This window comes from Panthera pardus, unplaced genomic scaffold, assembly GCF_024362965.1.
Source record: "Panthera pardus isolate Hobbes unplaced genomic scaffold, ASM2436296v1 HiC_scaffold_22, whole genome shotgun sequence".
Lineage (NCBI taxonomy): Eukaryota > Metazoa > Chordata > Mammalia > Carnivora > Felidae > Panthera > Panthera pardus.
The window spans coordinates 33,654,242-33,674,128 of record NW_026526788.1 but is presented as its reverse complement, the minus strand read 5'-3'; the positions used below and the strand labels follow the sequence as shown (position 1 = coordinate 33,674,128).

General features: G+C 38.6%; 1 protein-coding gene and 1 long non-coding RNA gene across 25 annotated transcripts in view; one reads left to right on the top strand and one right to left on the bottom strand.

Annotated features, from left to right (window-relative positions):
• LOC128779008 (uncharacterized) overlaps positions 1-19,887 on the bottom strand; it is a 182,381-nt gene that overhangs the window by 26,362 nt on the left and 136,132 nt on the right. The window lies entirely within an intron of this gene.
• USP54 (ubiquitin specific peptidase 54) overlaps positions 1-19,887 on the top strand; it is a 133,864-nt gene that overhangs the window by 90,052 nt on the left and 23,925 nt on the right. For 19 of the 24 annotated variants that reach the window (XM_053909547.1, XM_053909550.1, XM_053909554.1 and 16 more), the window contains 12 exons: positions 3,309-3,443; positions 5,288-5,401; positions 5,537-5,619; positions 6,061-6,166; positions 6,278-6,424; positions 7,743-7,892; positions 9,713-9,881; positions 11,232-11,402; positions 14,980-15,111; positions 15,284-15,664; positions 15,892-16,123; positions 18,352-18,485. In XM_053909547.1, the coding sequence (XP_053765522.1) occupies positions 3,309-3,443; positions 5,288-5,401; positions 5,537-5,619; positions 6,061-6,166; positions 6,278-6,424; positions 7,743-7,892; positions 9,713-9,881; positions 11,232-11,402; positions 14,980-15,111; positions 15,284-15,664; positions 15,892-16,123; positions 18,352-18,485 (1,954 nt within the window). Of the gene's footprint in view, positions 1-3,308; positions 3,444-5,287; positions 5,402-5,536; positions 5,620-6,060; positions 6,167-6,277; positions 6,425-7,742; positions 7,893-9,712; positions 9,882-11,231; positions 11,403-14,979; positions 15,112-15,283; positions 15,665-15,891; positions 16,124-18,351; positions 18,486-19,887 lie in introns of those variants that run through there. The other 5 variants (XM_053909561.1, XM_053909559.1, XM_053909562.1 and 2 more) reach the window with 2 other exon arrangements.

Below are 19,887 nucleotides of genomic sequence, written 5' to 3'. Positions count from 1 at the left end.
AATTGAGAAGAGCAGCAGGTTGGGATATGATAGTGGCCACTGCTTCTTTTCCTACCTTTTCCTTTGTTTCTCTCTTCCTCGGTTTCAAAATCACTTGGTATAGATATATCAGTTGTCCTCTGAGAATGTTTAACTGTGGACCTAGACCTTTCCTTTTGGTGTAGTTTAATGGTCACTAATAGACATTCTTCTATTTCTAGTAACAAATTATGGAAGGTCCTGTCTTGCCTTTACTTGATTTTAAAATAGATTTGTGAAAAATGTCTAGGTTAATCCAAAGTAATTTGAAGCAATTATAATAGATTTTCCCCCAGCTCCTAGCTTATTAAATAATACTAAATATGTATTACTAATACTGTCATCTCCATATCATATGGAATCATTTGTAGGGAAATAATAGCAGGTTACGTAGCAAATTGTTCTTGAGCTGCTGTTGGGATAGATGCTCAATGTGTAAGAGGAGGAACAATGCTAGTAAGAAAGTAGAATGAGGAGGGGCACCTGGATGGCTCAGTCGGTTGAACATTCGACTTTGGCTCATGTCATGATCTTGTGGTTTTGTGAGTTCTAGCCCTGCACTGGGTCCTGTGCTGACAGCTTGGAGCCTGAAGCCTGCTTCAGATTCTGTGTCTCCCTCTCTCTCTGCCCCTCCCCTGTTCAGGCTCTGTCTCTCTCCCTCTCTCAAAAATAAATAAACATTAAAAATAAAAAAAAAGAAAGTAGAATGAGGGAAAAACAGTTCCAACTTTTACTTAGCAGAATGAAGTTCAATCCCATTTTGTTTTAACCAGTTATATTACCTTAGGAAAATTATATTTCCTTAGGAAAATTTTTCAACTTTTCTAGGTGGTTCTTTATCTGCTTTAAAAAAGAGGGGACTTGATAATATTTTTCCTTAGTAAGATCTACCCATATTACATCATTCATTCATCCATTCATCCATCCATTCAAAACTAGTTATTGGTTGCCCTCTATATGCCAGTACCCTTCTAAGGTGTTGAGAGTGAGTAGTAGAGTAGAGAATTAAAGGGCAAAACTTTTTTGTACTCAGACTTAGAGAGTGTAGTCAGACAATAAATAAGTAAAATACGTGGTGTTATAGATGATAATAAGTGCTACAGAGAAAAATAAAACAGGTAAGGGTAGGAGGTTTGGGGAAGTGGGGGTGGAGCTTGCAATTTTAAAAACAGTGATCAGGAAATACTATATTGAGAGGGTAATTGAATAAAAATTTGGAGAGAGTGAATGACTGAGCTGCTGATAGTTCAAGTAAGATGAGGAACAAGATTTGACCATTCTAAATTGGTGGGGCCTCCTATTCTTAGATCACATAGGTAGGTTTATAAAATGGTCTCATTTCTGGTCTCATTAGTAAGTCTGAAAAATAACCATGGCTTTTTTTTTTTTTTTTTTTTTTGAAGAAATTACTGGTAAGAATTTCAAGTGAGTGACATTCTTTGGTATGTTGATATGTAACTCACCATTGAATTTGTTGCTTATCTGGGTGGTTTAGTGAGGATCTGGGCCATGTGATGTCAAAGGAGCATATTCTAATTTATGTTGGGAAGGTCCAATACCACTTGAGAAGTACTCATCAAACCAGGTGCCACTTGTTGCCACTCTGTGTTTCTATTCTCTGAACATCACATTCATCATTGGTTCAGATCAGGTAAAGATGCTGAAGATGGGTAATTTGATCACATTAAAATTTAAAAACTGCTCCACATAAAAGACACTAGAAGACTGGGAAGAAGATATTTGCCACAAATCATATTTGCAAAAGACCCAGAAAAACTAGATGTAGTTTGAAAGACTAAAATTAACTAGTTCAACTGTATTTATTAATTGCTGACAAGGATAAGGGGAAATTTATTTGTATTCATCTGTTACTGGAAGTATAAGTTGACATAGCCTCTTTATAATAGCAAAAATTTGAGACTGCCAAAATTTCAATAAAGAAATGGATAAATATACGTTGTATAGACCTGGTAAAACACAATACAGCAGCAAAAAGGGATGAACCGCGTGTGTGTGTGTGTGTAAATTATGGATAGATCTCAAAAATAATGCTGAATTTAAAAAAGTAAGTCAGTGTGATACTTTGTATACAAACAAAAAATGCACCTAAAAGTGCACTATGTATTATATAAGAATACGTACATACACACACACATATATAGACACATACACACACATATAAACACACTTACACATATACTTACACATATGTATACAGAAGTATTAAAAACAGAAAATTGTGCAACAAACTCATGATAGTGAGTGGCTGGTAGAGAGTGGGTGGTCTTAAAAGGGACTTCATCTTTTTTTTTTTTTTTGAAAGAGAGAGAGCTTGGGGCGGGGGACACAAGTAAGGGAGGGGCAGAGAGAGAGAGAGAGAGAATCACAGGAGGGCAGAAGGAGAGAGAGAGAGAGATAGAAAGAGAGAAGCGGGGCTCACCCAAAGCAGGGCTCAAGCTTACCTGATGTGGGACTCAAACTCACGAATCGTGAGATCATGACCTGAGACTAAGTCAAATGCTTAACGACTGAGCCACCCAGGTGCCCAGGACATTAGCTTTATATGTAGATTGGGATTAAACATAATGGAATGTTTATTTCTGGATATTGGACAAGTAGATATTTGTTATATTATTCTTTGTACTTTCAATAATTTTATTTTTTTATTTTTATTTGAGTAATTAAAATTTTTTTTTAATGTTTATTTTTGAGAGAGAGATAGAGTGCTAGCGGGGGAGGGGCAGAGACAGAGGAGAGGGAGACACAGAATCTGAAGCAAGCTCCAGGCTCTGAGCTGTCAGCACAGAACCCAATGTGAGGCTTGAACTCACAAATCATGAGATCATGACCTGAGCCAAAGTCGGATGATTAACCGACTGAGCCACCCAGGCACCCCTTGAGTGATTTTAAATTAAAAGAAGGGGCTAAGTTTAATAGGATGAGCCCCCAGAGAATAATTTACCAAACCATTTATATATAATTTGCCCTTATTTACTGTGAATCATCTACCTCTATCTGTGTCAGAGGAAATGAGGTACCCAATTACATTAACTCATGACAGTGGTCTATGGCAGATGGAAGAGCAAGGATCCTTACTAGCACAGATTATATCCTTTATTCTGACACTTGATTTTTTACTTTTTTAGTACTAGCTGCAAGCAGATCAACTCATGGAAAATACGTTTGGTTCCAATGTTATAAGCATGGAGATGCTAGCTTGACAGATTGGGATGTATAGAAGCTTAATAACATCATTGTGCTTTTTCCCTTGTCTAACCTCTTTCCTACAGGGAATCTTTAACCAGTTTCAGTGTAGTAGTGAAAAAGTGCTTCCATCTGACACTCTCCGCAGTGCTCTGGCAAAGACCTTCCAGGATGAACAGCGTTTCCAGCTGGGAATTATGGATGATGCTGCAGAGTGCTTTGTAAGTGTTGGCCTCTGGCCCTCTCTGATATGGGGTGAGACTGTTGATGGTCTCCATCAGGGACTAGATACTTTACTGTAGTATTTACTCTGTCCCTGGTCTCTCAATTAGAGCTAGGAATTTCCCTAGTTTCTCAAAGCTCTAGGGTGACTCTGCTAATACAGTAGGAATTGTAGAATAGGTTTATTCTTTCTCCTTTGGGCTTAACAGTAGTTTTGTGCTTGCCATGGCATAAAACATTGGTCTCACCTTCAAAGGAGACAGGACTCATTAAAATACAAATTGCTGTGTCACACTCCATTGAATTTCTGATTCAGTAGGTCTAGATTAGAGCCCAAGAATATCTAGCTCTAACAAGTTTCCAGGTGATGCTAATACAGATGCTGCTGGTCTGGAGACCATCACACTTTGTGAACTCCTACATTACTAAAGATAATTAAACAGAATAACTGAGTCCCTAGCACAGGCGTGATGTGCTATTTAGATAGCTAGATTGCTCGCAGTGACTTTTAGTAGAGGACTCTTCTGAACTCTGGGTTCTCTCAGTCAACCTTCAAAAGACTCTCTGTCTTTATTTATTTTTTTTTTTTTTTAATTTTTTTTTTCAACGTTTTTTATTTATTTTTGGGACAGAGAGAGACAGAGCATGAATGGGGGAGGGGCAGAGAGAGAGGGAGACACAGAATCGGAAACAGGCTCCAGGCTCCGAGCCATCAGCCCAGAGCCTGACGCGGGGCTCGAACTCACGGACCGCGAGATTGTGACCTGGCTGAAGTCGGACGCTTAACCGACTGCGCCACCCAGGCGCCCCAAGACTCTCTGTCTTTAGACTCTGCCTGTTGTTAAAAAAAGTTCGAGAGTGATATATATTCTGTTACAGGGCAAAATGTCACCAAAGTCAGAGGTACTCCTGACAAACTGGATTACTTATATATTGCTGGTGGAAATGTAAAATGATATAGCCACCCTGGAAAACAGTTTGGCAGTTTTTTAAAAAACTGTACTTGCAAATTATCATAAGGTTCAGTAGTTGTGTTCTTGGACATGTATCCCAGAGAAACTAAAACTTATGTTTATAAAAAACCTGTACATGAATGTTCATAGAATCTTTATTTATAATAGCCCCAAACTGGAAACAACCCAAATGTCTTTGATGGTAAATAGTGAAACAAGATTTGGTACTTCCATACCATGGAATACTATTCAGTAATAAAAAGGAATTACTGATTTACACATCAACTTCAATGGATCTAAAGGGAACTATGCTGAGAAAAAAAAACACAGTATCAAAAGGTTATAAACCATATGCTCCCATTTATATAACATTCTTAAAATAATAAAATTATAGAGATAGAAAAACAGATTAGTGGTTGCTAGGTGTTCGGGTTGGAATTGGGTGGAAAAGGCTATGAAGGAATAATATAAGGGAACCTTGTGATGGAACAATTTTCTTTCTTGATTGTGGTGGTTGTTATATGACTATACATCTGATAAAATTGCATAGAGTTACACACACAAATAAGTATATGTAAAACTGGTGAAATCTAAATAAACTCTGTAGACTGTGTTGATGTCCATTTCTTGGTTTAGATAGTGTACTATAGTTATGCAAGATGTTACCATTGGAGGAAACTGGGTGAAGGGTACATGGACCTCTTATATAATTTTTTTGAAACTTCCTATGAATTTATAATTATTTCAAATTAAACAGTTTTTTTTAAAAAAAATCAGAGGTATTCCTACCTTCCAAGAGGATTACTGTTTCTCTGAGTAAACTGCCTACCAATTTGTGCATTTTTCTATTAAATATCATTGATATGCTGCTTTTATTCTTTCCTTATTAGGAAAATCTCTTGATGAGAATTCACTTCCACATTGCTGATGAAACCAAAGAAGATATATGTACTGCCCAACACTGCATCTCCCACCAGAAATTTGCAATGACGTTGTTTGAACAGGTGAACATTATTTCTATCTTCATCACTTCTTTTCTTCTTCAAGAACACTGCATCCAGGGATGTGGGTTATCAGATGGGTCTCAAAACAATTAATGACTGTGGTTACTTGGTTTTGCTTTTTTACCCCGGTCCCAGTGTGTATGTACCAGCTGTGGTGCCACTTCTGATCCGCTGCCTTTCATCCAGATGGTACATTACATCTCCACCACTTCCCTTTGGTGAGTCTTAAAGGTTCTCTATTTGTACCCTTAGGTATTCCTTCAAGTGATAAGTTTCAACTGACAGCATCCAAATAGCTTATATCCTTATTGTTAAGATGGTGTTATATTGTAGGAACTCAGAACAATAATTTTAAAATAATTTTTGTTCTTCTTCCTTCCTTCCCAGTCCTCCCACCCCACCCCCCTTTCTTAGGTTCAGTTCTGGTCAGCAAGGTGGGAGGAGAAATGGGGATTCTATGAGCTTTGGATCTGGGGATGGGCAAAGGTGCTCATTGTGTTTGGGACACTGAGACTGGTCAGGACAAGGGGCTTTGGTATAGTGGGCAGAGGAAGAAAATCAAACATGTGAGTTAGGAGTTTGCATGAGTAATCTATTTGATTTAGTTATAACTCTGTGTAATTCCTACCATCATACCCTTCCATTCCCCCATCTTGAAGCAATCAGGCTATTTGTATGCTGGAAAGACGTGAAAAACCCTCACCAAGCATGTTTGGTGAGCTGCTGCAAAATGCCAGCACCATGGGGGATCTGCGGAACTGTCCGGTGAGTTAAGTCAGAGGTGGGGTTCAGAGTGGAGAGGGGAGCCCTTGGATTAGGGAACTGAGGCAGAGCCAGTGGGAAACATCTCAAACCAGCCTTATATATGTATTTCAGAGTAACTGTGGAGAAAGGATTCGGATTCGCCGTGTGTTGATGAATGCTCCACAGATTATTACAATTGGGCTGGTATGGGACTCGGACCACTCAGACTTGGCAGAGGATGTCATTCACAGCCTGGGTACCTGCCTGAAGCTGGGTGATGTGAGTATTAATTACCTTTATCTCTGACTTAGTTCTTGTGTCTTAGTATTGCTTAAGGGCAGTGAATACTTATATCCTAGTATAAGTATGTACTTATAGGTGTAGGTGGTGTAGACTTTTTAGAAAAAATGGGATAAAATTGGTCTTGAAAGACAGGATGGACAGAGCTTAGCTACTGATAAAAATCAAGCAATTTATAGAGTTATTGTGTACTCTACTCATTGCTTGTGTATACAAAGTAGATTTGGGAGGTGTAGTCTACCACAGGTGGTAATAAGGTCAAAGAAGTGAGCAGTCTTGACTAGAGCTGCTATGGGAGGTGAAGGGGTAAAAGTTGGTGACCTGAGTTTTAGAATACAAAATTCACAGTGAGGAACCAATGTCTGTTGCAAAGGTAATGGAGTAGCTTGGAAAAGAATAGGTTAGCAGTTTTCTGTGCATCTATTCAAGAAAATAGGGAAAACGACTTCAGACCTGGGATCTTTTACCTTATCAGCTCCGTGCCCTAGTATAGGCAGGGTTTTCCTTCAGTTCAAGAGAAGAGCCAGAAACTCTGTGGTTTCCTTTCACTGGTTTCTTTCTCTTATAGTCCTGTGACTAAGGAGATTCCTTGTCATTCTTTAATATCACTAAGTTACAACTGAGAATGAATGCACTGTCTGGAATCTTATTTTAGGTCTCCTGCCCAAGGAATCTCTGACATGAGTAGGTTATACACAATTAAATCTCTTTTTTCTAAATTCCTGTAGTCTACATATTCTGTGCTGTTCTAGTTTTGTTTTATTTCTATGATGATTTTCTCATTCAAATAAGTTTCTCAAGGCAGCATTCTTTTCTTCAAAAATTTTTTGTATATCTGTTAGAACATACAGCAGTGAAATGCTGGTAATCAGCATGGTGGTATTGCTCTTCCTAAGGGACTCTTTACCCCTTAGTTAGGGTCTCAGCAGGAAATTTATATTTGTGGTGCCAGCTGGTAAGTAACTTTTGAAACGTCAGTGTTTGTTTTTGTTTTATTTTGTGTTTTTCTACTTCCTTGGATCCTCTTACAATAGGCACCAGCAATAAAATATTGTAAGTTATGAAGAAACATCACCACCTTACCGGTTTACTGGCCACTATCCGTCTTGCTTTTCCCTACATTTTGTCTTTTTAGGTTCATTTCTGATGATTAATATGGACTAGGAAAAATCTTAGAATGAAGCATGGAGAAACAAGTCAGTACGTTAATAAGAAATGATGGAGTGTGCTAAGAGATTGATTGATGTGAGAGGGCTGAGTATTTGACTGTTTTTTTCATTCTCTTCTTTCCCCACAGCTGTTTTTCAGAGTGACGGATGATCGGGCCAAGCAGTCTGAACTGTACTTAGTAGGAATGATCTGTTACTATGGCAAACATTATTCTACATTCTTTTTCCAAACAAAGATCCGCAAATGGATGTATTTTGATGATGCTCATGTCAAGGAGGTAGGAATATTCAAGCCCTTCTTGAAGTGTTTGATAACAGCAACAAAAAACTAAGGATAATTACTTGTATTTGGTGTTTATTTTCATAATTTTGATGTCTGTTTACTTACCTATCTATTGAATTTATGAGAGTATCAGTCTTCTCCAGTAGATGACAAGTTCCTCAGAGATCGATATATTTCCTGTTATTTTCTCTGAATCCTCTCTCCATGCAGTCAGCACAGTTATGTTTATAGTTGACAGGTTTTTTTTTTTTTTTTTTTTTTTTTGTATTAAGTGGTTGATTTGAGTGAGAACAGTTTAATGCTTCAAATTAGGTTAGAAGGTTAGCATGAACTTCAGAATTTCAAACTTTGAATTATCAATGGTAATACTGTGTCTTAGGTAATACCTTGTAATACTTTGTGTTAGGGCTGCTATAAATTGTTTTCTGATTGGTACTTACCTGAAGTACCTTATCATAGATTAACATGTTTTGGGGATCATGTAGAAAAAAATAGGGCTATGAGGATATTTAAAGCTGGAAACTTGGTACTATCTAAATCACAGAATCTGTGACTGAAGTCGTTAAAGGATCTGCATGAGTTAGGAAGCTTCTTGATAAAGGCTGGTGGCTAGGAGACTCCTAACTATAATTTACACCAATCTGTGGACCTTTAGCCCTGTCTTTCACAAATGGTAAACTCTGTCAAATTTCCTGATTCTCTATCTCTTTTTGCTGTTGTAATTTTGGCTGATTTATATGAATTCCTTGAGCTTTAGCCTTTTTATTTGAAAAATAATACATGCCTTATAAGAAATTAAATAAGATTTGTATATAAAAAGCATGTTTGTTGGGGTGCCTGGGTGGCTCGGTCAGTTAAGCATCCAACTCTTGATTTCGGCCTAGGTCATGATCTTATGGTTTGTGGGATCAAGATTCATGTCAGGCTCTGTGCTGAGCATGGAGTCTGCTTGGGATTCTCTTTCTCCTTCTCTCTCTGGCCCTCCCCTATTTGTGCTCTCTCTCTCCTAAAATAAATAAATAAACTTTTAAAAAAGCATATTTTTTTTAGTTAAAATAATAACTAAGTTAAAAATTTAATGAACATCTATTATGAAATAAGCACTATGCTTATTTCAACTCTTCAGAGCACACCATCTCAGAATGTGACTGGTTCAAGTTTAAGAGAGGGTGAGTTTAGAGATTTGATTGGATTGTTGTTTCCATGGTCTTCTGTCACTCTTTTCCACTGCTTTGGCAGTGCTGAATCCAGTTCAAAGCTAAGACTGAGGTTCATCTGTCTATTCTAAGCAGTTTGACATTTATGTCTTGTCACGTGTGAACTCTGAAATGGAATGTCATTCATTCTAAAGCAGTCTGTGAGAGAGTTTCTGCCTGCTCTTTAGATTCATAAAAGTGATTTTAATATTTAGGAGAAAATTATATAATTTATAGAATTGTAAATTTCAAGCCAGGGCTTTAATATGTGAAAAGAAATTGGTCACCAAGGCAGCTGAAGTCCCCTCACATAGCATGTTCACCTTGGAGAACTTTTATTTATATTTCACAACTGAATTGTTGTTTCACAGGAATGAAAGTAATTTTATTCATCATTCCTATCTCTTGTAAGGTTTGATTGCTTTCTAAAAAGATTTAACAAAAACAGACTTAACAAAAAACTCATGAAATTTAGGTCTAAGGTCTCTTTTGTGGTCTCTTTACCCAATTCTTGTCTTTTTATTTCTTTTATTTTCTTTAGAAAAACAGAATAGGAAGATATGTTTTGAATTGTGGTTATGAAGTATAACTCATATTTTTCTGATTGTTTCTGGTTCAGATTGGGCCGAAATGGAAGGATGTGGTGACCAAATGCATCAAGGGGCATTATCAGCCTTTGCTACTGCTTTATGCAGACCCGCAGGGTACCCCAGTGTCTACTCAGGACCTGCCTCCCCAAGTTGAGTTCCAGTCATACAGCAAGACCTGCTACGATAGTGAAGATTCAGGTGAGCAGCCTAGCTCTTTACCTCTTCCTTCTCCCTTCCAATGTGATCACTGGACAGTTAGAACTCATACTTAATCATGAGCCTAGCACATAACTAGCTTATAGAAAGGGGATCCATTAGAGATAGAAAGAAGTGCCAACTCGTGCTGAAGCCCAAAGTGTGCCAGGTTTTGTTTCTTTCAGCCTTCAAGAATGTGTTGCCTAAGTCACCTGGCCCTGATTCAAAAGTGAGAAGGAAATTAGGTTGATTTAGACTGAAATAAGTTTGTGAGGGAAACTCAGTGTTTAACCTTCCAGTATTAGTAAAGATGACTGATTCTCACTAGCAACTTAACAGTGACTTCACTGAGTTGTGAAGACCAAGAAAAAATTATGAGTTACTACAAAGCTAATCATTTTATTTGGGATAAGAGATTTTTGTTTTAAGATGTCAAGTGTAGTAGCAGTATTCCTCAGCCTGTGAATCAGTTTGCTTCTAATTCAGTTGGTTGCAGCCTAAATTGTTCCCCTGTAGCAACAATTTGCAGCTTGATGGCTAAAGTCTCAGCCTAGCCCATAGAGGCTTATAATATATTAGAAATATAGCCCTAATGGTTTTGGCTTGATTTCTGAAAAGGAGAAAAAAGAAATATTCTTTTTGTCTTCTAGATCTAGGATTGTCCTTGAGTATAATTTTGAAAGAGAACACATTTGTCTTTGGAATTTTTCCCCTCCCTTTTGTACCTCCTTCCTGCTTGGTACCTGGTGTTCTTCCCAGCCTCGTACCCAACTCAGGCCTGCTCTACTTTTTCTCCCTTTAGTCAAACACCCATTTCCACTGTTGTGCTCATCTCAGTGAGTTGTTCAGAGGAAAGTAGTCTGATTGAACTCATTTACTCTAAAGTATAAGTAACAGCCACATAATTTCTCAGATATATTAAAATGTTTACAATATCAATTAAAATCAAAGTGACATTTCTGGCAGTATAGGAAAAAAATTACGGGATGGGGAACAACTAGTTATTGTCAGGTCGGCCTGGGACTCTCCATCTAAATAGATCTTACTTTTCACAACTTTTTCCTTTCTTCCACTTTTCCCATAGGTTTTCTAAAAGCCCCACAGTTTTTCACAGTGGCAGGCAAAGTGAGGGCTTCAGCAAGGTAGGGACAGGAGTGGGAGGAATTCTTTGTGTGTCTGGGCAATATGGAAGTTGGGTGTTGGGAAGAATGGCTCTGGTATATCCTTCTCACCCTTCCTTCTAGGAAGTTCTTGCCTTATGGACCTTTGTTTCCATCCAGCTGTTTGCCTTCTCTCTGTCACTGTCCTTCTCTCTTTCCTTACTTTGGCATATGTGTCTCCTCCTTCCCTCAGGGAGGGAGCCCTCCATCTCAAGTGATACTCGAACAGATTCTTCAACGGAGAGCTATCCCTACAAACACTCCCACCATGAGTCTGTGGTCAGTCACTTCTCTTCTGAATCTCAGGGGACAGTCATCTATAATGTGGAGAATGATTCCACGTCTCAGAGCAGTCGGGACACAGGTAGGGAGTTTTACAGTGGACCCTGCTTGCCTGATTCAGTTCCTGCACAGAGATTCTCCCAAGAAAAAGAAACTGGGGCAAGTCAGAAACGTTTGTCATGCAAAGGGAGAACTTGGGTAATTGGGTGGGATGAAAAGAAGCAATACAACTCTGACCGAATGATGATGTGCCATTGCACATTTTCCTATCAACAGTAGCATATCAACAAGGATGATTGTAATGTGATTATTAATGTGATTGTTTATTCCAAAATCTGCCTTTTTTTTTTTTCTTGCTGTATTCTTGATCCCTGTGCTTCTCATAGTGTCCCAATAAACCCTTATGGTTTTGCACCTCATCATGTTCTCATGCCAGGCTTTATCTTAAGTGAAGGGCTTTGAGAGCAGTGGCATATTTATGGGCATGGATGTGTGCTCATCACCTTGCTTCCTGAAGGGTAGAAAGGCCAAAGAAAGAAAGCTAGCTTGTTTGTTATTGTGAGTTCTATGTGGAGAGCATTCTTGAATTTTTCTGTTCTTCTATTGAAGAGTGTACCTGTTGTTGGTGGAAGAAATCAATACAGGGCATACAAAGAACAGTGAGTGACTGATTGATGAGATGAAAAATTTATCACCTAATACACAGAACAGTGCCCATACTCTAGAGACTTGGGAATTAGTGAGTTCATGGCTTCAGATTGGTGGTCCTTTTTAAGTTTTTATTTAAATTCCAGTTGTTAACATACGGTGTATTATTAGTTCCAGGTGTACAATATAGTGATTCAGCACTTGTTGTACAATACCTGGTGCCCATCACAAGTGCACTTCTTAATCCCCATTAACCTGTTTAACCATCCCTCCGTCCACCTCCCCTCTGGTAACCATCAGTTTGTTCTCTATAGTTAAGAGTCTGTTTCATAGTTTGCCTCTCTCTCTCTCTCTTTTTTCCCTTTGTTCATTTGTTTTGTTTCTTAAATTCCACATATGAGTGAAATCATATGGTATTTGTCTTTCTCTGACTTACTTCTCTTAGTGTAATATTCTCTAACTCTATCCATGTCATTGCAAATGGCCAGATTTCAATTTTTTATGGCTTACTAATATTCCATTATATATATATACTGTGTCTTCTTTATCCATTCATCAGCTGATGGACACTTGGGCCATTTCCATAATTTGGCTATTGTAGATAATGCTGCTATAAACAGCAGGAGTACATGTATCCCTTTGAATTAGTACTTTTGTATTCTTTGGGTAAATACCTTTTTTTTTTTTAAATAGAGAATTTTAAACATTTTCAAAAGTATCAGAATAGTATACTACCCTTCCATGGACTCATTGACTAGTATCAGTAATTATAACTCATGCTTGGAGTGCCTGGGTGGCTCAGTCGGTTGAGCATCCGACTCTTGATTTTGGCTCAGGTACGATCCCAGGGTTGTGGGATCAAGCCCCACATTGGACTCAGTGCTGAGTGTGGAGCCTGCTTAAGATTCTCTCCTTCTCTGCCCCTCTTCTCTGCTCACACACACTGTCTCTGTAAAGTAAAATTAAAAAAAATTAAAAATTGTAACTCATGGCCAGTCTAGTTTTGTCTGTATTTCTATCTACTCTCACTACTCCTGGATTATTTTGAAGAAAATTCCAGATATTATCACTTTTTCCATAAATATTTTAATGTGTCTAAATATTTAGTATATCTGAAACATGAGAAATCATTTTTAAACATATCAATATCACACTTAAAAAATATTAACAATAATTCCTAAAAACCACTGAGTGTTCAAATATCCAAATATAAATGTTGTTATTTTTTAATGGTTTGTGTGCTTAATTCAGGATCCAAGTGAGGTCTATGCAGTGAGATGAATTGATAAGTTTTTTATGTTTCTTTTTTTAATTTTTTTAATTAAAAAAAAATTTTTTTTTTTAACGTTTATTTATTTTTGAGACAGAGAGAGACAGAGCATGAACGGGGGAGGGGCAGAGAGAGAGGGAGACACAGAATCGGAAGCAGGCTCCAGGCTCTGAGCCATCAGCCCAGAGCCCGACGCGGGGCTCGAACTCAGGGACCGCGAGATCGTGACGTGAGCTGAAGTCGGACGCTTAACCGACTGAGCCACCCAGGCGCCCCTATGTTTCTTTTAAAGTATAGGTTTCTCCTCCATTTTTTCCTTGCAGTTTATTGTTGAACAACTAGGTACTTTGTCCTATAGATTCCCCACGTTCTAAAATTTGCTGATTGTATTCCTATGTTAAACTTTAGCATGTTTCTCTGTTCTCTGTATTTCTTATAAATTGGCAGTTGGACCTAGAGCTTTGGTCAGACTCATGTTGGGTTTCTTTTGATGACTATTGTGTAGATGACTACTGCAAAGTATGATTTTTTTAAGACCATATTTCTGAAACTGTGAGTCAGGGAGAAGCCAAATAACGCGATAAACAAGGCATATTTTCCAGCAGAGTCAGGTTTATGTTAAAGGTTTGTGAATGGCTGGGGTAGGGGAGCATACTCTCATTGGTTTAACATTTGCAGATTTAGTTGCTCCAAGTGATTTTCTCCTTTCTTAAATCTTTTTTTTTTTTGGGCCCAGAGGTAGCAAAGGATCAGATATAAAGCAATAAAAGATTACATTGGTGATTGATTGAAAAGAGATGGGCATGTCACTACAGTGCTGATACCTGAATATGTACAAGAATTTTCATATACTAATGTATGAAAACAGTTCATGGTTCATTTGAAAACCTAGAGGATTGTCTCTAAACCTGCCTTCCAATTTAATTCAATTGCTTAATTCACTTTTGGCTTCCAGCAGTTCAGGTGATTATATCCTTTAGAATCTGACCTTTGCTGTTATCAAATCAGACTCCTACATTTACATCCTATGGGCGTGAAGCAGGGCAAGTTATGTATTTTCTGGGCTTCCCAGAAATCAATACTGAGGAATTTTGAAGTGTAATATCTGGGTGAAGCCACGTTGGGTGAAGCCAAGTTTGGTAAAGCACTCATTGTGGATGGGAATGAGAATTATGCAGAGTTCAAATGTCCTAATTTTAAATGATTAACATTTAAGGAAGGTTTAGAACTGAGTGGGAGGTGGGGAGAGGGAGCCACCCACAATCAGACCTCTTGTGGGCAAAGGCTGGGGCAACTTGGATAATACTAGGTATAATAAAAATTAGGCTTTACTTGATGTGTTGCTAAATAAAAGGAAAGCTCTATCTTCTATTTATGAGAATGAAAACATATTGGTACATGACATTTTTATACAATCTTTAAAACTGTCACGTTTTGAAAATTAGCAAGTAATGTGTCCTTCTGGGTCACTGGGAGAGACTACGGGCAGGATCAAGACTGGTAATTGTTCAGGAGACATTATAAATTTGGAAGCTCCCATTAAGTACTTGAGCTTCTCCGCATTTATCTATTGAGAGATTCCTGCTACACTTAAATCAGATAGCCTTAGCCCCTACAGCTTCTGATTCATGGGTATACCAAATTTGTGGCACTGCTGTGAATCCCAAAGGGAAGCTAGGTTCTCAAGAGGATGGAGGTAAGTTTCAGATACCAGCTTACCCCCATTTCCTTGTTCTTTCAGGACACCTGACTGATAGTGAATGTAATCAGAAACTCACATCTAAGAAAGGGTCACTGATAGAACGCAAGAGGAACTCTGGCCGGGTTAGGAGGAAAGGCGATGAGCCACAGGCCTCAGGGTACCACAGTGAAGGCAAGCCGCTCTGCACTCTTTGTCTTTTTTCATTCACTCTGGCAGCCTTTGTCATAGTCCATACTGGCTTTTCTATTCTGCTCAAAGGGCTTTCCTTGCTTTTACACTTTGTGGTCTAGGTATCTGTGATCACTTTAAACATTTATATTTGTTTCATTCTTTGTGTTTTTAGGAGAAACACTGAAAGAGAAGCAGGCTCCTAGGAATGCCTCTAAACCATCTAGCAGCACCAATAGACTAAGGGATTTTAAAGAGACAGTCAGCAATATGATTCACAACAGACCATCACTAGCTTCTCAGACCAACCTAGGATCTCCCTGCGTGGGGAAGGGAGGAGACCAGACTGACAAAAAGCCTCCTAGAAATCTGCCTTTACATTCTCGTGACTGGGAAGTAGAGAGTACCAGCAGTGAGTCAAAATCCAGTTCTTCTAGCAAGTATCGTCCAACGTGGAGACCCAAACGGGAGTCTCTGAATATTGACAGTATCTTTAGTAAGGACAAAAGGAAGCACTGTGGCTATACCCAGCTTAGCCCCTTTTCTGAGGATTCAGGTGAGGAGATAGAGAAGAATTGGGCTTTTGAATAAAGTTGACTTATGTATTTAAAAAACCTGGATTTTCTGGTAGAGTCAGTAATGTGCATTTTTATATGCTGATGTTGAGCCTTTTGGAGATAGGAGTTCAGTGAATGAGTAGCTGGAGGGAGGGTTGGTTATGTTTAATTTGAGGCAGATGCTAAATCTACCTCCTTTTCCATACTTGTCCTTTGATCGGGATAGCTAAAGAATTTATGCCAGATGAACTAAGCAAGCCACCTGCTTACGACATTAAAACTGGTGGACCAAGCCCCCAGTACAAGCCCTGGGGCCCAGCACGGCCAGGCTCTCACCTTTTAGAACAGCACCCTCGCCTAATACAGCGAATGGAATCTGGCTATGAGAGCAGTGAGAGGAACAGCAGCAGCCCCATCAGCCTGGATGCAGCCCTGCCTGAAAGCTCCAGTGTCTGCAGGTATTGTTTGGCCTTTGAATTGCCTCATTGTCCCTTGCAGCAATGTGAGTCACCAAGAGGCTTTTCAAGTCAGATAAATGGAGAAAAGGACTTTATTACCATCTTGCAGGCAAAGTATTGTGCTTTATCAGCTTTCTTTCTTTCTTTTTTTTTAAATTGAAATGGGGGGGATGGGTTAAATGGGTGAAGGGCATTAATTAAGGAAGGGCACTTGTTGGGATGAGCACTGGGTGTTATATGTAAGTGATGAATCACTAAATTCTACTCCTGAAACCATAATCACACTATATATTAACTAATTTGGATTTAAACACAATTTAAAAAAAAAACCACACTAAAAACCTAAAAAAAATAAAACAAAATTGAAATAAAGTTGGTGTACCATGTTATATTAGTTTCAGGTATACAACATAGTGATTGGACAGTTCTGTATATTACACTATGCTCACCACAATAAATGTAGTTACCATCTGTCACCATAGAATATTATTACAATATTATTGACTGTATTCTCTATGCTTTACTTTTTATCTCTGTGACTTATTTATTTTAAACTGGGAATTTATACTTCTTTTTTTTTTTTTTAATTTTTTTTTAACGTTTATTTATTTTTGAGACAGAGAGAGACAGAGCATGAACGGGGGAGGGGCAGAGAGAGAGGGAGACACAGAATCGGAAGCAGGCTCCAGGCTCTGAGCCATCAGCCCAGAGCCCGACGCGGGGCTCGAACTCACGGACCGCGAGATCGTGACCTGAGCTGAAGTCAGACGCTTAACCGACTGAGCCACCCAGGCGCCCCTGGGAATTTATACTTCTTAACCCCCCTCTGTTATTTCACCCTTCCCCCAGCCCCCTTTCCTCTGGCAACTACCAGTTTGTTCTTTGTATTTGTGATTTTTGTTTCTGTTTTTGTTTATTTGTTCATTTGTTTTATATTTTAGATTCCACATGTAAGTGAAATTATATTTGTTTTTATCTAACTTATTTCATTTAGCATAATAATACCCTCTGGATCCATCCATGTTGTCACAAATGGCAAAATTTTATTCTTTTTTATGGCTGAGTAATATTCCATTATATATATATATATATATATATATATATATATATATATATATATATATATATATGTATATATATCATCTTCTTTATTCATTCATTGCTTTCCTGTCTTGTCTGTTGTAAATAATGCTGCAATAAACATAGGGGTGCTCTGTCAACTTTCTATAGCAACAGCACCCTCTGCTGGGAGAAGGAGCAAAGGCATTTGAGAAAGAGAACTTTATTACATGTAAAATAGTTTAGTAAATAACTTAAAATGGAAGAATTAGTGAATCAAAACATGTAGTCCTATCATCAGAGAGTAAATACAATTGTTATCTATTCTTGCCTTTCATTTAGGGTAGGTTATTTTTTTTGAGGGTCACAGGGATTCTGTGTTTTATGAAGCCAATGATATTCATAATTCTCTAAGATAACATTGATGGTTTAATAGTGCTCATTGTGCCTTGTCCATAGGGCCCAGTTTGCTTTGTAAATTTTATTTTATTTTATGTTTTGAGACAGAGTACGAGGAGGGGAGAGAGGCAAAGGGAGAGAGGAAGGAGGGAGGGAGAGAGAGAGAGAAAGAGATAAAGAGAGAGTATCTTAAGCAGGCTCCACGCTCAGCACGAAGCCTGATAGCGTACTCAATCCCATGACCCTGGGATTGTGACCGGAGCAGAAATCAAGAGTTGGATGCTCAACAGAATGAGACACCCAGGAGCCCCATAAATTTTAGATCTTCATACATTGTTTCTACTAAGTTGCCACAGAGGCAAGTTTCCTAACAGTGTTGCTGCTTTGAAAAGAGTGATTTTGTCTTCTACAAAGGTGATAATCACACCCTCATATTTTCCCATTGCTCATCCCTTGACATAGGACCCTGTTGAGTTTTACACATGAGAAGATGGCCACAAAGGTGTAAGAAAGAGGAAGGCAACCCATGTGAGAGCTTATATTTATTGATTCATTGAATATGGTTTTTTTTGCCAGACACTGTGCTAGATGCACAAAATGTGAATGAGATGAGATAAGATGGGGGAACTACTTTCAGAGGTAGTTTAGCAGATACTTCAATTTTATATTAGTTTGATGTTTTCTTGGTTTTTGAGGGAATTTAGTCCTAGGAATGTTGCAAGTTAACACCCTTCTGATGTTTTCACTAGACTCTGGTTTGTCTTTTGAAGGGATCCAAGTGCTAAGAGATCAGCTGGGTTGGCACCTTCCTGGCGTCACATCCCAAAGTCTCACAGCAGTAGCATACTGGAGGCGGACTCCACGGCATCCAGGAGTAGCTGGGCAAAAAATCAGCACCTCTCGGGTAAGCAGAAAGACACTGGACTTGGAGGACTGGATTTGACTGCCAAATCTGTTTGGGAAATATCCTTACCTGAGCACATTTGAAATTGGAGGATGGTTGTACTTTAAGTTTTCCATCACTATGTAAATACGGAGGCATTTGAGCTGTCCCATCTTTGGATTTATCTACTTTTTGTTCTCCATCATGGCTTTCCTGATTGTTCTTTCGACCTTGGCAAGAGCCCTTGTTGGAACAAGAAGGAACAGAAATATGGTGAACTGTGTCAGTAGCACCTGCATTCCTCACAGGAATAAGTTCGCCAGTTTTTGCCTTTGGTGTAGAGGAAGCCTCATGGGAATGGATTTCTTAGTGTTTAGTTCTATGAATTGAGATGACAAAGGGGGATGTGAAGGCTATAGGCAAAACTGGGGAATAAGTAAACCTAAACCTATCCTTATCCCTGCCTCTGTATCCTGTCCAGTATCCCTATTTTCCCTTCTTGAGTGTGTCTTGCGTCCTCATACTCCTTCTTAAAATGAGCTCTCAAGGAATGATCTGACTCCTTCATACTAAATGTAAATGACTGGAAATAGTTTAAAGCATGCTTTTTCTAAGAGAAACTAGCATTTTAAAATTAAAGTCAAAGCCTAAAGTAAAAGAATACTGGAATTTCAGGTGTGAGACACTGAGGGTAGAGATTTGAGGTAGTTAGAGGTTTTAGTTCCCTTTTACATTCCTCTCACAATACACATATATACTTACAGTACATATTCCACTTAAGTAGAGACCCAGTCTAAATGGTTTAAAATAAATCCTTTACTTACTTAAAGCTGAAATTTGAGGTGATACATAGGCAATCTCCCCAGATAGAGACTTTTTGCAATGGCTAAGGGAAGGTGGTGAGTGTCTAACTAGGGAGTTCTGGGAGCTACTTGTCTAACTTATAGATCAACCTTCATCCCCTCCCCCCCCCTCCTTTTTTTGGTTTGTTAGATCAATTGGGAGTAGAGTATGTGGGCAGAAACCTTAACTATGGTCTGATTTAATGAGCTTCTGGATGTAGTTCTGTGGTCAGCTTACTAGGAAGAAGTGGGTAGAATACTGTGTACCAGCCTGTAGAGGTAAGACCAGTCTTAATGGTATGACTGCCAATTCTCTTGATAGCCACCAAAAGTTCTTAGAGGTGGCTGGAAGGGAAGTATGCAGCAGTAATGACAAGGCATGAATTCTTTTAGGTGTGAGTGCCAGTAGGTTGCTAACATCTGGCAGAGCAGAACAATGCCAATAGAAGCAGGTATCTCTGAAATCCTGGGCTGGAGTAGGTTGTAATTTGAAACCCATGGAAGAAATTCATGCTTCTTAATGAAATTATACATTTGCTTTACTTACTACATTTTAATTTATTTCACGTTGACTAACATTG